Source organism: Anabrus simplex, chromosome 4, assembly GCF_040414725.1.
Source record: "Anabrus simplex isolate iqAnaSimp1 chromosome 4, ASM4041472v1, whole genome shotgun sequence".
NCBI classification, from domain to species: domain Eukaryota; kingdom Metazoa; phylum Arthropoda; class Insecta; order Orthoptera; family Tettigoniidae; genus Anabrus; species Anabrus simplex.
Genome location: NC_090268.1, coordinates 132,524,179 through 132,542,277, shown reverse-complemented (window position 1 = coordinate 132,542,277; position 18,099 = coordinate 132,524,179). Strand labels below are relative to the sequence as shown.

At 38.6% G+C, this 18,099-nt stretch overlaps 1 protein-coding gene across 1 annotated transcript in view; it reads right to left on the bottom strand.

Moving 5' to 3' along the window:
- Positions 1–10,825: 10,825 nt before the first annotated feature.
- The window catches only part of LOC136872496 (ribosome biogenesis protein BOP1 homolog), a 115,258-nt gene continuing 107,984 nt past the window's right edge, over positions 10,826–18,099 (bottom strand). The window contains exons 11-13 of the mRNA XM_067146304.2: positions 15,322–15,421; positions 11,657–11,852; positions 10,826–11,556 (exon numbers count right to left, since the gene is read on the bottom strand). Of these exons, the coding sequence (XP_067002405.2) occupies positions 11,403–11,556; positions 11,657–11,852; positions 15,322–15,421 (450 nt within the window). The 3' untranslated portion in view covers positions 10,826–11,402. The remainder of the gene's footprint in view (positions 11,557–11,656; positions 11,853–15,321; positions 15,422–18,099) is intronic.

Sequence of the window (18,099 nt, the reverse complement as noted above, 5' to 3'; positions counted from 1 at the left end):
TTATGCACAGAATGATGATTGCCTAAAAACACATCAATGGGTTGCAAAACATACACCTTGAATTGTAACGTACACATGGTATGCAATACTTGGAACTTAAAAAGTTCTTAGTTCAGGTTTAAACTGTCGTGTGTTCAGGAACATGGAACACTGGAAACATATGCACTGATTGAAAATATATACAAATTGACATGAAACACATATAATATTGAAACACATGATGCTTTAAGAATGTTCTTGGAACTGTTGGTCTTGTTTCTATCTAATTAAACTGGATGAAATATATACACATTGTAATGAAATGCACAAAAAGATAAAAACTACTTGGCACTTAAAAAGTTCTTGGTTCTGGTTTAAAAACTGTCGTGTGTTCGCGGAATGTGGAATTCACTTGTTGGTCTTGTTTCATTCTATTGGAAACAAATGCACTACTTGAAATACACTCTGACATGAAAATTTATACACTGACATGAAACACCGGTCTTCACCCAATTAATATATTTTGCAATGTGTTGAATGGTGGAACATCCCTCATTCTCTATTACATAAAAAAAGTATGCGAGAGGACTTCCCCTTCGACAGTATTAACCTACAGAGATGCCCGCCTGGTGGTGGCTATGATTGTTAAGTCGTTAAGGTCAGACACCGTGGTTAACAGTTTCAAGTCCCATTGGAGGTTTACAATTTCTAATCACTAGATTGCATTACAAAAGCCTGGATTCAATTCCACACGTCACTGCAGTGTTCATATGAACTGAGGGCATATCATGTTGATGGTGATTCGTCTGCCTCTGTTTTATTTATTTTCAGTGAAACTCGGTTAAGAAGTTCCCGCATAAGAAGTTTTCCCGCCTAAGAAGTGTGATAATCTTGGTCCCTTGATCAGTTGCAATAAGATATATCTATATTTTTCCCGTTTAAAGTGCTCTGTTCTAAATATATTTCCCGGTTAAACAGTTCAGATTTCAGAGCCCCTTGAGATAGGAAACGTCCGCTCAAAGCAGCCCATGGTTAGAACCCTCCAGTCTCCACGCAAGTTGCACCCTGTGTTAGACCGTTCGCGCGCTCGCGGTGTGTCTCTGGTGTCATGGAACCTGTGCGGCACATTCTCTTTGCTGTGCGGGCTTGCCAAAGCCATACAACGTCACGCTATGACAACAAGGACACCAGATGCTCACTCTCACCTTGTGGAATCAAATCGAATCCATCAGTCGAAATTTCCACTCCACCGTTCCATCTAGCGGAACAGAATCGAACGGGATTCTACGTGGGAAACATAAAGCACGCAATGGATGGTTTGATAAAACTTTAATGCAGTAATTTGCAGGCCGCGACAGGGTGAAGTCATTAATCGAGGTGGCCTAAACATTAATTAAAAATCGTAAAATGTATTTATCCGCAACATTACTGTTAATCTACCACAAAATTGAATATTCTAACCTGTTTGATTTTTCGTTCCCTTGCTTATTTCCTTTCAGGCATTCTCTCTTACGTTGTTATTGCAATAATACTTATGGGTCTTGCCGTAGAGGAAATTACGTTTTTGAACTAAACTAATATTTTCCGTGTCCATTATTAGTGAGGTGAACAAAAACAACTTCCCAACTCTATGCAGGAAACAGCCGACTTGCCAGCAGCCAGCTGATACACATGCCGCCAAACAGCCGGCCGAAAGATCCCGATCGCTTACGAAGTTGAACAAATGTTGATAGCCAACTGCGGCCAATTGGGTGTTGGTGGGAGGCACACAGATGCATTGCAATACCATGTGTTGGCATAAAATTGAAAGTTATTTTTAATTATACCTTTATACAAGCTAAACATTGTATTATCGTGTCACTCGTAATTATTACATCGCATTATTAGAACGTAGCACAAGGATGAGGAGACATGAAATAAAATTCTCGCGGGGAAAGAAACTGTTTACATTTAGATGTGCTAGCATTGCTACTGCGCCTTTATCACTCCCACGTAATACTCCAGATACTTTTCCATGCACTCATTTCTGCAACTTCGAACCTGTGTTTCTTTTCTTCATTACTACAGCATGAAGAGGATTGAAGCAGTAAAATAAACTCAATATTGGCTTGGCCATGTGGTACTTGTGAAACAGCCAGAAACTACACCCGTTGCTGTGACAACCAATAGGAATGCAGGGGCAATTTAGGCCTAAGAATAAGTTGCCAGATTTCCCATTTGCTGCTGTTATCCTTGAAGCAGGTGTCGGGGGTGTGAGGAAGATAGAAAGCACATGCTAACAAACTGTAGTACACGTCTTGTCTTTGCGTCTTGTAAGCCTAAAGCTACGGATTGCCAAGCATAGTGTAGCGTCGTAATTAGTATGAATAGGAGTCGGTGAAGTTAGTTGTACTTGTAATATCAATGTACATACGTTTTAAGTGAAAATGAGTGGAACTCAGAGGAAAGAGATCAAGTGAAAGGCACTAACAATAAAAGACAAAGTGGAGATTATAAGGAAAGTGGAGTCATCTACACTTTCCCGTGCTGCTTTGGCAAAGGAGCTCGGGATGCCGCCGTCTACTTTGAACTACATAATAGCGAAGAAAGAAGAGATCTTTACTTCTGCAGGAATACTTCAGCAAATTGTAACGAAGTTAAATCTGAAAAGTACGATGAAATAGAACAAGCTCTACTAATATAGTTTAAACAGCAGCGAAGTTTAAACATACCTTTCAGTGGGACTATTGTGCAGGAGAAAGCTGCATGCAAATTAAGGGTACCTGTTACCGCGTCGAACGGGTGGCTGGACCGCTTTAAAAATCGAGCCGGCATCGCTTACAAAACAATTTGTGGCGAAGCAGAGAGTGTAAGTGCGGAGGAAAGGGAAACGTGAAAGGAAATGGTTCTGCCTGCTAAAATAAGCAAACCTTGCAACGTTTTTATATAATATGTTCCCTTCTCTTATCAAACATATTTATAATACGGTATGTTCAATTACTTTACTTTATCTCTAAAAATATTGTCATGATATTCAAATTTTTATGTTGTGGCTTTCTGTTAACAGCTCTTATAGATCGGCCATTTCGGTATTGTTCACAAACAAGGAAATCTGTTGGCTGTGTGTTTCACATGTATTTCAAAGTACAGAATAAATTTTTGGCCATTACCACTTTTAAGAAGTTTCCTGCTTAAGAAGTTTCTTTTTGCAGTCCCTTGAAAAACTTCTTAACAGAGTTTCATTATTTATTAAATATCTTGACAGTTTTAACCCTATTGTGCAAGAGTATATTAGGGTTACAGTTTTGATCAATTTTTTAAATTATTGGTCATTGACACAATATTAGGAAACTAAATTATTGAACATATGTGAATGTGAACTTAGGGAACTATTTGTAGCAGCAGGATTTCCTGAACGGATCGCATAATGGCTTTGAAAGTTCAACATTACAATTACAGTTTTTCCAGGAAGTGACAGTTCATCTCCAGTGTGGTTTCAAAAATTGGTGCAGGTGATATGTTTTTTTTTCATTAACGTGAGTTCAGCCGTTCCGATGGCAGTTAAGAACAGGGGTTCTATTCCAGTGATGACAAGGGCTGGTTGTGTAGACATTGTGTGATAGGCACGAGAAATACAAAGGATGACCCCTCTCTGAATCTGCAGAAGTGGTTCCTTAGCCCACTGCTTTTCAAGTGTAGAATGAAATGATGACGCACAATACAGTATTAATGGAACAACGGTTGTGTAGTATATAATGCGGAGAACTTCCAAGTTTATTCCCCACGATGGCTTGCAGGCAGTAGCAATGGGCTGAAGAAATTGATTTGATTTAAGCTTTAGTTTATTGAAATGTGGCCTAAAAGTTAAATTCTTGTCCAGTAGGACCCCCAGGTATAAAAGTTGATCTTCTAGTGTGATTTCCTGTTTATTCATCTTGAGTTGTGGCTTTATCAGGTTTTTTCTTCTTGTGAAAACCATAGGCTTAGTTTTCAGTGGATTAAATTGCAGCTTGTTTTTGGAACGTGTGCCACACCAAGTTTGTCCTTGTGTTGCACCATTCTGAAGTCACTCTTGTGGCAATGTCTCGAACGTATCAATTTGTTATATTCCCAAACATGACGTATCTTTAGCTTCTCTTTGACAGATGGCATCTCATGACATCAATATCTGACAAAGTATTTCTCTCTTGCGGCACCCTTTGCCTTCCGTTCTCTGTGAGAGACAATGTCTGATTCGAGGAAGGTGGAAACGTTAAGCTACAAAATAACTGTACTAGATTTTGTGTGGTTTATCAAGCGGATTTATCGTCCACCCTACGCAACTCTCTGCCCAGAGTCAATGATTTTTATTATATAGAATCCGTTGGTTCTATTCTTCGGGATGTACGGTATTTATTTTGATTTTTGGTTTGTCATAGTTATGCTGATCTCGTGTACTGAGACCCTGTTCTACAGGTTTTTAAATTTTCATTTGCTGTAGGTTTTATTGGTTTCTCGTGTGCGTTTGTTTTTTGTACAAATTATTCAACATGTAGGAACGGAAAATAGCTCTGCGTGAATGATGTATGTTTGCCTGTTGTTCTGAATTGAGACAGTATGCTATGTTTTCTTCGTGGTTACGAATGGCTGAACTTGTGTTGGTGTTGCGTTAGCCCTAATGTTGTGTAATTGATGTTCGTCCTAGGAGAGGCGATATGAATATGTCATCTGACGTGGATACTGGATAAAGGTCATGATCATAACGGGATGAGCCTATCTATCATACGGCGATCTTTGGGTTACGACCTGGTAAGTTTTAATCAAGCACGTGGGCCGGCATCTTATTTTTCTCGTAACGTGTCTTGATAGTAATATTCATCTTTGTCCTGCACACATTTGATTACTACACCATACGTGAGTGAGTTGGCGTGGATTTATTTGTTTGAATATATGTTATTTTTCTGTATCACAGGTGTCTATTTTAACACCACCCTTATTTTTCTTTTTATATGCTTGCGTTCTCGGCGTACACGCCGGTTTGATTGTTTATTTTAAAGATTTGCTCTCCATTTTACCTTCTTCATTGTTGGGTACATTTAACGATCTCGTATCTATGGCAGCCTCTCATCTATCATATACTGTCTTTTTACTTCTTTCTAGCCAGGCCATCTTCCCGGTGTTTTGTTTATTGTCTTGGGATGCGGATCCTTAGAGGTTTTTGTTGTGAACCGAGTCTTTTAAAATAAGATGATTTAAACTTGTGTCTGGTACTACCGAATGCTTGTTTGTGTGATTTAAGAATGTAAATGTTTGCTTTCATTTTACGTATCCAACTTCTCGCTTTGGTGAAAGAGGTGCTTCGTTCCAAATAATTCATTACTTCGCCAAGAAAGAGGTATGCTCTAATTCTAGTTGTAATTGCAATTCACAATGTTTCCTTACAATTTTGTTAATATCTACCAAACGGCACTTATTATGGGAAACACAACTGCGCGTTTTAAAGCCCTTACGTCTGTGATACGTAAGTAATCTCTTTTCTGTATTCCCACTTAACTCATTGGGCCCGAGCCACGGAACCGTTCCGTGCTTCGTCTCGGTGGACCAAATGCCGGACCACGGAACTGTTCCGTTGTCTCATTTTACTACGTAATACAACCTTTCCTCAAGAGATGGCAGAGTGGGTTGCATTTGTAATTTGTGTAGGGATTCTTTCTTTGCAATGTTATATGCTCTTTGCTAATATATATCGATAGTGTGCTTGGTAATATTAGTTTGAAGTGGGCTATCTCTCGACTTTGAGATTCGCTTGTAAACAAGATGGCTGCCAGTATGGAACTGATATTTACCGATATATAACCCCTTTTAGAAAGTAATGATGATTAGGAATGTATTTTTTTCAGTGAAATTAGTAGTAATATTAGTATTAGTGTTAGCAATGCTCCTGAAGAACAAATAGATGTGGAAATCGAAGAGGAAATGCTAAAAGAAGGCCGTGTTACAGCTCAGCAGGCGGACTGAGTACGGACCCGTGATGCTAATAAAATAAAATGTTTTACTGTATTCCTTGTTCTGCAGTTTGTGGTATGAAAGCCTTTTGTTTTCATGTATATTTAAATCTTTAATGGTCTTGTAAGTAAGAAATTTCTCACGACATGAATCGACACTATATTTCCTCCAAAATAATCCCAGCGCCAATGCAGTTTCAATCCAACAAATACGCAGGGCTCAATGGGTTAATTTTTGTTCACTTTACATTTTTATTTGAATTCCTATTTGTGTTAATAAATTTACGTTTTTGATCCCATTCTTTTAATAATAATGTTATTTGTTTTACGTCCCACTAACTACTTTTTAAGGTCTTTGGAGACGCCGAGGTGCCGGAATTTAGTCCCGCAGGAGTTCTTTTACGTGCCAGTAAATCTACCGACACGAGGCTGTCGTATTTGAGCACCTTCAAATACCACCAGACTGAGCCAGGATCGAACCTGCCACCCATTCTTTTATTTGGGAGTGCGGATTATCTCCTTTCTGCTTCCTATTGTTGATTGATGAGGTAAGAGTCCAGCTCTGGGCTGTTTTAGCCTGTTCCAACCAGTCCGAGACGTAAGTATTTGTGTTAGTAGGTGTGTGTGTGTGTGTGGTGAGGGGCACAAACCCCAGTCAAGCAGAATATATAGTGCTGTGTTCGCTTGAGTGTTTAAGTCAGCATCATTGTCCACTTCGATTAACGAAAGTGCATCGTCAGCGTAAGGGACAATCTTGCAGTCCGTGGGAAGAGGTACTTTCAGGACGTCATCATACAAGATATTCCAAAATTCTGGGCTGCAGGTAGAACCCTGGGGGCATACTTTGTTGACGTATTTAGTTGAAATTGCTGTTCCAACCTGAAGTTTCACTTTTCTGTTGCTGAAGTACGCTTGAGTGATTTTGTACACATTACGTGGGCATTGCTTTTCACTCAGGAGATACAAAATTTTCGGCCACCATGCGTTATCAAATACACCAGTTATGTCCAAAGAGATTAATAAGCCTATTTTTCACCTTGAGATGATGTTCTGAATCCAATCAATTGCAGAGAACAGTATCTTCAGTAGATTTTTGTGGGGTAAAGCTGTACTGAAATTGGGATAATAGGCCGTGACGAAGCATGTGGTACATAATTCTGTTGATTAATACCTTCTCCAGAATCTTTCATAGAACTGGCAGGAGGCAGATAGGTCTGAAGTACTTAGCCGTAAACTTTAAGGTTTGATTCTCCGTTTTTGGAGGGAACACAAAAAAAAGTAAAATACAGGAAAATGGAAAATCCAGGAATGAAAGAAAACCATAAAAATTTGGCTTAACATCACAAAAGTTAAATATGTATAATTATAATCTTACAAACACTCCTAAACCAAACCACAGCCCCAATGGACCTTTGCCTGCCAAGCCGCCGCTGCTCAGTCCGAAGGCCTGCAGATTATGAGGTGACGCATGGTCAGCGTGAAGAATCCTCTCGGCTGTTATTCCTGGCTCTCTAGACCGGGGTTGCCATCTCACCATTAGATAGCTCCTCAATTAAAGGTAATCACGTAGGCTGAGTGAACCTGGAACCAGCCCTTATATCCAGGTAAAAATGCCTGACCTGACCGCGAATCGAACCCTGGTCCTCCCGGTGAAAGGCAAGCACATTAGATCGTGGGACCAGCTTCAAACATTAATTGCCGGTACGCGAGTTAAAAATCTCAATACTTTATATTCAGTTTTACCGGAGAAACGTAGTTAGTTTCCCGTGAAAAATTCTTTCAGTTCAGCAATTTTTATCAGCGAAACTCTTCGAAAAATCTAACAACGCCAAGCTAAACAATAATCGACCACAAGTAGTTTTTAATTCTCTAATATAAAACAAAACACATTAGATACAAAAGCGCCCAATATGATGGCGAAATCCTTTCTTTTCTTAATCTTCCACTGTAATATGGTCACCAGCATACTGTTCGTAGTCAGTTTCTGGAATCTTGTACCACATAAATTAGGTTTTGAATGTAAGCATCGATTCTCAAAAGTTCTCGAATGCATTATATTCAATTCTGTCCGTCGCTAATCACAATGAAATTGGTAAGAGAAGAAATATCATCAAAACTTCAAAAATTATGGTTATTCGTGACACAACAAACTTTTTAAATGTAACATGCGCAAATAAAATGACTGCAAATTTTATGACATTTTAACACAAAAATGTAAAATTCCCAGTCTTATATTAGACTAAAACAGTAATAGGCAATCCCATGACCTCCCATGGCTTTATGTCTCTATAACATAATTATATACAATAATATTAAAATACTACTAGGTTTGTGTTAAGAAGGAGCAGTTTTGATTCCTGTCTGAAAACCCAGTGACTATACAGTGCCCCGAGGGAAGTGCCGAAAACCTGTTTGGTGATACAATCGAAAAAAGTAAAAATATAACTGTGGCATAATGGGGACGTTTTAGAAGAACTAACATTTGATGAAACTCCTTCCCTCTTCAGGTAGAGCTGTCAAAATGTGCTTTGTCTCCTTCCAATTGCTGTGGCCACTCTCTGCTTTATGATTTCTGAGGATTCTCTAAACAATACTACCCGAATGCAATGCCAAGACAGTCTCTTATACAAGTTCACCACCGATCGCTTTTCCAGTACAGTACTGGCTCTAATTATCACAATCACGGGGCGTTAACGTCAAGATCGATAAGTATGCTGTAGCCGTCTTTTCTTGAGATACAGTTTCTTGAAAAATGCTTGATCAAGGATTTAGCAATGATGGAACTGAAATTTCTGGGCAGCTGATCCGGGAAATCGTTTGTTTGAGGAATGGCTAATGAGGGATTTTTACATGATTTAATTAGGATGCTTGCGGGACCGCGTAATTTGAACAAATAATCCGGGAAAATGTAGTTTCCAGGAACGGATAATTGGGGTTCCACTGTATATCAACCAAGCTGTTCCCAAATTATACCTTCGACAGACAAAAATGGAACCTGCAATGTGGGAAAAATTGCCAAGATTTTGTAAGTTACCTGTTGATATAATAAATTATGAGGTTAACCTATCCTACAAACCACCTCAGATCTGTTCCTATTCTGTTCTATTAGACTCGACACAGAAATTAAAGTTATTTTGAAATATATTTCAAAATAGCTGTTCATAAAAGAATTTTCTTGTCAGATTCTTGGTATGATATGCATTATCACTTCCCACACCGTTTATGGATGCAAGATGTTGGCAACACTGTTTTGACCCTCAACAGTTTTGTTTTGGAGAGAAAATCACTTGCTACTTCGTGACTGAAAGTAACAGCTGGATTCTTGCTTCAGACAACTATGAAAATGTCATTGTTGGTGGAAAGTATTGTCGATAGGGAAGTACATATTAATTCTGAAGTATAACTACACAGTTTTATTTAATCAGTTGTTTCCTTTAGTGCTGTATTCAGTTAAATAGCATTTTTTGCATAATGGGGGAAGGCAGACATTTCTCCATGTAAAGTTGCACTTGTCAGTACTTTGCAAGGAAACTGTCTTTAAGTAAAAAAATCTGTGAGTAGGATAAGTGTAGAATTATATCTACCAGGTAACTTACAAAATCGTGGCATTTTTCCCACATTGCAGGATCCATTTTTGTCTATCGAAGGCATCATTTGGGAACAGCTTGGTTTCATCAAAATGAAGTGGGAAATTGTGGACGAAAATCAAAACTTTCTCCAGAAGCCATTAGAACGCTAAAACTTTGGCTCTTAACAACAGAAAATCAACTTTTAAAGGCTTGAGCATAAAAATGTCAAAGTATGGAGCAGCTGTTCAGGGAGTGTGTGGAGGATTCTGTGTAAAGAAGGTATCAATGTGCAGACTAGGGAGGGAGGGAGGGGGGGAGGGGGGGGGGGGGCGAAAGCAAAAATTACCCCATCCATGGCACAGAAGCGCTTGGAATGGCAAAGGGACTTTAAGGACTGGTCTTCTGATGATTGGGAGAGTGTGTTCTAGTGCTGAAACACATTTCAGAAGTGTTCAAGATACATTGTCGTTGGTGTGGAGAGTAGTTCAAGTTCAAGCGCATACAACAGACTGTGAAGCACCCAACCTCAGTGAGGGTGTGTGATGTCTATCTTTAGAACTCGAGGAATTCATGTTGTAGAGGGAATGAAACAGGACATATACAAGAAGGTTCTCCAAGAACAACTCCTTCCTCAGACCGAAGACTAGTTTGGTGATGGCCCTTTCATATTTATGCATGAAGGGGCACCCTGTCACATGGCCAAAACTGTCACAAAATATTTGAAGAAGGATATTAATGTTCTTCCACGGCTAAGCAACAGCCTGGATATGAATCGAATAGAAAATTTATGGAGCTTCATGAAACACAAAATGATGAAAATGAACATTGCCAACAAACAACAGCTGATAATGGGAAAGGAATCTGTAGTAGTGAAGGACATTTTTGTGTAAATCTTGTAAAGAGTATGCCAAACAGACCTAAATACGTAATTCTAATGTTAATGTTATTGGCTTTACGTCCCACTAACTACTTTTACGGTTTTTGGAGATGCAGAGGTGCCAGGATTTAGTCCTGGAGGAGTTCTTTTACATGCCAGTAAATCTACCGACATGAGGCTGACGTATTAAAATGCTCAGTTGTATGCAGGGATGTAACAAACTTTGTAAGTTGGTTAGGTTATTCGTATAAAGTACAAAAGTTGGTGTCACAAAGACAAAAATGGGCTAGATCAACTGGAGACAGTTCAAAACACCAAGCAACTTATTCGAGGGACTTGCAAATATACAAGTTTCATTAGTATTAGCATATTTCTCAAGATGATTGTGGGAAAGAGAAATAAAATTTTAGTTTAAAAAAAAAAAAAGAGGCTTGAGTCTAATAATTAGAACAGAGGTACTTTCAAATCCTGTTTGGTAATGTTCACTGATTTACTTGCATAGTCTTTTACATTACATAATTCAACTACCTATCATGCTACTTTGAAATTGTCAACTGCGCTGTAGTCTGAAAAAAATATGTCCAGCAGCATGCAAAATGTGGACTTAGCAATTTAACTGATGTTCAATTATCTCTAAACTAAACTTCTTAACTTGCACCACTTAGAATTTTCCCTGTCCATATAATAAATCCTTTGCCTATTATAAAAGTATAACATTTGAACAGATTCCTTCTCATTCTCAAATCTACATAAACTTGACTTGGACTATTCTTTCACAAATATCTCAACAAACCCCAACAGTTTGAAAGGAAGGAATGCACCATGCTAAATAATGAAGTCTTGTGTAGACTGACAGTCTTGACAAAAGCACCAAAGACCAGAAAGTGTCAATTCCCTTAGTAGAAACGTTCTTGAAGTAGCATGGTATTTAAGGGTTCTTCTAAAGTGACGATCTGTTGCATTTCCTTCTCTAGTCCTGGAAGAGATGCTTTTGCTGTCTAATAGAATATCACATCACATATATAACCGCACTGTCGCATCTGCACCTGCAGAGAAGACCCAAGGCTGTGTGGGATGAAATACAACATCAAATACACCAAAGTCTTCTGTAGACTCGTGGCTTTGAAGTCTTTTCAATGGTACAATAAGAGGATTCTGCAGAAGATCACTGAAATAACAAATAAATAAATTAATTAATAAATAAATAAGTTGAGTTAAATGTAACTACAGAATTAAGCTTTTTTTTTTTCACTTTTAAGAACACTCACTTATAAACCATGCCATGCGAGACTATAACACTGCAGTCATCTGAACCTGAGGCAAACAATGGATATCTCTTGTGAAAGGCAACACCACGTACGGCAGTTCCGTGCAACCTCAGAGTTTGATATGGCTTGGTGGACAAGTCCAAGTCAAACCATAGCATTTTGCGATCATATGTTCCAACCAAAAGGTTATCACCACCTAAAACCCACAACAATTTTATTATAAATTTAGTAGAAAAAATAAAATTATAACAAAAATACTGTAAATACAATATAATGAGAGAGACAGGATTTAGAGCCATAATCCCACTACAGTGGAACCTCGATTCTCTGTTTTTGGAGGGACCACAAAAAAAAAGTACAACACGAGAAAATGGAAAATCCGAGAATGAATGAAAACCATCAACAATTTGGCTAAACATCACCAAAATTAAATATGTATAATTATAATCTTACAAACCCTCCTAAACCAAAAAAAAACTACAGCCCCAATGGGCCTTTGCCTGCCAAGCGACCGCTGTTCAGCCCGAAGGCCTGCAAATTACGAGGTGACGCATGGTCGGTGTGACGAATTCTCTCTGACGTTATTCTTGGCTCCCTAGACCGGGGTCGCCATCTCACCATTAGATAGTTCCTCTATTAGAGGTATTTACGTAGGCTGAGTGGACTTGAAACCAGCCTTCATATCCAGGTAAAAATGCCTGACCTGGCTGGAAATTGAACCCGGGCCCTCCGGGTGAGAGGCAGGCAAGAAGACCGCGGAGCCAGCTCCAAACATTAATTACTGGTCAGTTACCCTTGAAAAATTCTTTCAGTTCAGCAACTATGATCAGCCAAAATTCGAAAAATTGAATGACGCCAAGCCAAACAACAATCGACCGCAAGTAGTTTTTAATTCTCTAATCTAATAAAATAAAGCACATTAGATACAAAAGCACCCATGATGGCAAAATCCCTTTTTTTTAATTTTTAAATCTTCAGTTGTTATTTGGTCTCCAGTATATGGTTCATAGCCAGTTTCTGGAAATTTGAACTGCAAAATTATTATTTTTTTTTTGCTATCTGCTTTACGTTGCACCAACACAGATAGGTCTTATGGCGATCATTAACCACGTAAATTAGGCCTACATCAACTTTAAAAAAGTTATGTTGAACTCTAGAATATGGTTTCGAATGTATCGATTCTCAAAATTTCTCAAATGCATTATATTCAATTCTGCCCGTCAGTAATCATAGATAGAAAAATAGATAGATAGATAGATATAGATAGATAAAAGCCTTTATTTTCTGTGGCGAAGTTAGGGCTCTTGGTCCTTTCTTACACTTAGCCACACGCATATTATTTGTTAATACAATGACACTAATTAACTTAAAATACTAAGAACTACAAATAACACTAACTTTAAAGACAAAAATATGAATATATACACACAAAGATGAAAGAAAGAAAAAGGAACTGCCTACATAATACATATTTGAAAAAATACTCATTTCAGTACACAACAAAAGAAATACAAAAGTAAAAATACTAGTAAGCTTAATAAAAAATTTAAATGAAATTCATAATCAAATAAAGTGAAAAAATATCAACGAAAGTTCAGAAATTAATGTTATTTGTGACCTTGAGCTCAGCTGGAAAGCGTGCTCGCTCCACAAGTCAGTATGAGTTGGAAATTATACAAACAATTTAAATGTAACATGCGCAAATAAAACGACTGCGGTTTTTATGACATTTTAACACAAAAACTTAAAAATGTCCAGTCTTATATTAGGACCAAAACAGTAATAGGCAATCCCAAGACCTCCCATGGCCTGTTGTATGTAAGGTGCAACATCAGTTCTGGTCTTGATAACATCATCGTATTCACAACTAAGTATTTTTTATTTTCTACCTTGTCGATACATTAGTTGCTTAAGGCAACTTATTGGTTAAAAGTGGTAGATGTTTCATACTTTATTAACATCTTCAGCCACATAACACTGTTTAGATGAAAAATTCATCTATTGACAAAGTATTAATGTTTTGAGAGAGTGTTACTTGGAATTACTAACAGAGTGGCTAGTTTCACTTTTGCCTACACCCATGTCAACGAATCACTCCCATTTCCGTCAGGCTATATAGCATCATCTTCAGTGCCATCAAGTGCATTGGAAATCCCAGTTTTCATAAAGCTCTTGAAGACTATCACTTCAGTTTATGTTACCCCAAGCCTGAATGATCCAATGGCAGATCAGCTGGAGTGACGGACACTTCAGCTTACCACCAGGCATATGTTCATGGGTTTCAGCAGCCATCCAGTCAGAATACTTTTGCCGCAAATGGTCCTTAAATTGCTTGTTCACCGACATGTCCAAAGGTTGCAGGATCAATGTTAGACCACCCGAAATCACAGCAAGATCGATTTTATTAGTTCTGAGCTCTTGCTTCACAGCATCAACATGGTAGCCTCTAAAGCTGTTCAGCACAATTCAGGATTGCTTTCGGAGCAGTGCACCAAGTCTTTGCTGCCACATGGAATGTATCCAATTGCACATTATTTTCTCGTCCATACAGCCTTTTACGATAGCAAGTACGTGGGTACCAATCGGGGAATGTGATGTTCTCTGGTAATGTCTTACATTTAAATATAACATACAAAGGTAGTTTTTGGCCATCAGCAGTAATAGCCAACATCACCATACAACGCAACTTTTCGATGCTGGTAGTTTTAAATAGAACACTCGCCATTCCCTTCTCAGAAACATCAGTGTTCCTTGGCATGTCAAAATACACAGGGGTTTGGTCAGCATTGCTGATCTGCGAGAGGAGGTACGCGTTCAGCTGCCTTAACTTGATCGCATGCCTGTAAAACACTAACTTTATCAGGGCAGTCTTTAGGGAGTTTTTGGCACAAAGAAGTTTTTCTGGTGCAATGGCAAGTTATTACACCGCATAAACCAAACCACCCAACCGCGACTTGCCTTAAATAAATTTCCCAGAATACCATGGCATCATGCAATTTCCTGTGCTTTTAGTTGTAAAGTTTCATGGGAAACACTGCAACCGTTGTTCCACATCGCTCTCACCTATTTCAGAAATGCTCCCTCAACACCTGGGAACTTGCCCTGTTTTGGACCACAAAATGCACGCCTGGATGAACTAGTGGTTTTTGATTCGACACGCTGTTTTCTCCAATTTCTCATTTGTTTTTCATAAACAGAAAACTCATGGCCCGCTGCTCTGCTACCATTTTCTTCTGTGAATTTCACCACTTTTCGCTTGAATGAAGCCCTAAAGTGTTATTCTTCCCTGTGACAAATATTTACTAACAAGCTCCACAATAGTTGAGACTGTGCATGGCAGTGGCCCTTACTGATTGTTAATGCAGACGTGCATTCTTGCAGCAAACCCGCAAATTGGATGTGCACCTCTTAATCGGCGAAAAAAAAAAAAATGCGAAAATTTCAGTCAAAAATTAGGGATGCAGCTGATACAAGAGTAAATACGGTATAAGTGAAAGAGAGAGATGAGGAAGGGGGTAAAATGCAGAGAAACCCTATTTACTCCCACCAATCTCCACCTAGGGGAAATTATGTTCATTGATCCCACCACTCCTATTCACTAAAAAGGAGAACAGATTGGCTGATATAACACAATGTTTCATATTAATGCAGTACAATCAACTTACCTGAGTGGACTGCCATTGAAGAGATCCATCTAGAATTAGACATTAATTTCTTGATCAGTTCTTGCTTTGCTAAATCGTAGACTCTGACATGCTTCTGGGTCTAAAGGAGGGGAGAAATAAAAACAAATGAATAGTAAAAGATTTTATTGCTATATGAATGTAAAATATACATTCTGAGGAATGGAAATGACACCTGAACTGTCTTAATTATGAGTGAAGATTCAGTGCAACGTGATTATCTTACTTTTGGTAGATGAGATAAATACAAAGATGAAAAATGTGATTGCAAGCATGAATTTCCTGTTCAATCCTGACTAATGGACTTATCTGCTGCACAAAAACACATCACACTTTGCCGAGTTCAGTGTCCCACCTGATTGGATGTGTGAACACTCAGACCATAATGTATAGGGTACTCATGGATGATTCCGTCTGATATTTTCACCAAGACAATTCATACATATACTGCTGTTCTAAAACTGGTACTGTTCACACCTACCAAATCACAGCATTAAAAAGCAACAGAAGCCTGGAATATTACCGGTGAAATCTTTGCAAGTGTTATTCAGCATGCTTTGAGAACCCGGATTACTGCCTCGAAAAACTTCCGGTGACAAAACTGAGAGACAAATGTTCAAAGTTTATTTTAAACCAAATCTCAAGCTGATAGTGCTATTACCATATTTTCTTGCACAATTAATGCTCCTGCATAATAGGGAACATGCATGATCCGGGGTTTTAATTAAAAATATGCTAATCTGATACAAAATTGCATGCAGAATTCAAAAATGTGATCAGAATGTACAAATAATAACTCCAAACATGATAAAAATCTACGAAAATGTCACGTCACGCAAGTACGCGATCTCATTGGCCTGACGTCATCGTACAGGTTGACTGAATTAGCAGACGAAATAACACGCAGTGTGCTGTGAGAAGCAGGATACACTTCGCGTATTTCTACTTTACGTTGGTGTCTAGTATGGTTAAATTCGAGGTCTATACATTGGATAATAATCTGAGTGGTATATTTTAGACTTAAAATTAATCCTGTGCAGACAGTGAGGCAGAAAACTTATAAATGGTGTAGAGTTCCGATGTGCAATAGCACATCGCATACCATCCCAAACAAATTGTTTATAAACGTTCCAAAGACGCTAAAACTAGGGAGAAATGGATTTTGGCGAGCTGGAGAAATGCTGGTGATATATCGGAAAAGTCTACAGTTTATTTTTTTGAAAATTTTAACGTAAGATGAATTTGTTTGAATTTTCAAATCACTTTTCCATGTCAGCTGTTCTAGTGGTAAAACTTTAAATTTTAATGTATGATGCTTTATTTAAATGCTTCAATTACATCTTGGAATATGAAAGTAATAAACGGTGCATTAAATAATGCTGATTATTAAAGTATTCTCCAAACCTAACCTATGTTTTGGGTGATCCATGTCAAGATAATAAATCAAAGGGGTTATGAACCATTTTGACAGCTCTAATTCTACCAATATATCTTGGCATGGGACAGTTATGTATGTCTTTATTGAAGAGCTTAATTGGTAAAGAAATTTAGGCTATATCTAAATACCCTATAATGTAGCAAAGAATAGGCGTGTACATCATGAAAGGAAACGACGTGAATTTAACAAATGTATAACTCTACACAAAACCAATGCTTGTCTGTTGGAGTCTTATAAGTTAACAATGCTCAATTATAATAATTATCATAATATTAATGAAATAAATAACATAATTGCACACAGGTGAAAAGAGTGATGTAGGTGTTTAAAATATAATCCAGCTTAGCCTAAGTTTTAGGTTTTACAAGCCAAGTCAATAAACCGAAGGGTAAAAATACCGCGCGAGTTGGCCGTGCGGTTAGGAGCGCGCAGCTGTGAGCTCGCATCCGGGAGGTAGTGGGTTTTGAACCCCACTGCCGGCAGCCCTGAAGATGGTTTTCCGTGGTTTCCCATTTTCACACCAGGCAAATGTTGAGGCTGTACCTAAGGCCACGGCCGCTTTGTTCCCATTCCTAGGCCTTTCCTGTCCCATCGTCGCCATTATGTGACGGTGTGACGTAAAGCAAACAGAAAAAAAATTAAAGTCACAGCACCCAAAGACATTCCTGTATTGAACGACTAAAATGTCACCAGGACACTTTTCTTTCCTGATATGCTCAGCTTGTTAAAAGCCAAATGTAATTAATGTTATTGGCTTCACGCCCCGCTAGCTACTTCTACGATTTTCGGAGACGCCGATGTGCAGGAATTTAGTCCTGCAGGAGTTATTTTACGTGCCAGTAAATCTACCGACACGAGGCTGACGTATTTGAGCACCTTCAACTACCACCGGACTGAACCAGGATCGAACCTGCCAAGTTGGGGTCAGAAGGCCAGCACCTCAACAGTCTGAACCACTCAGCCCGACTTGTGAAAACTAGATGAAGTCATATTTACCTTTATCATGTTTAACTTTTTCCCTCCACAAAGATATTTAATTCTCTTTCATGGGCCCCGGAAGTGAGTAGGCCAGTTGTCCCAACCATAAATATATATTTTTTTGGGAATGATAGATTATAGCCCTATAGTACTATGATCTTTCTTTCTTTCCTTCTTTCTTTCTTTCTTAATCAGTTTATCCTTCAGGGTTGGTTTTCTCTCGGACTCAGCGAGGGATTTCACCTCTACCACTTCAAGGGCAGTGTCCTGGAACGTGAGACTTTGAGTATGGTGATGCAGCTGGTGAGGAGGGCCATTACCTCGCCCAGGAGGCCTCACCTGTT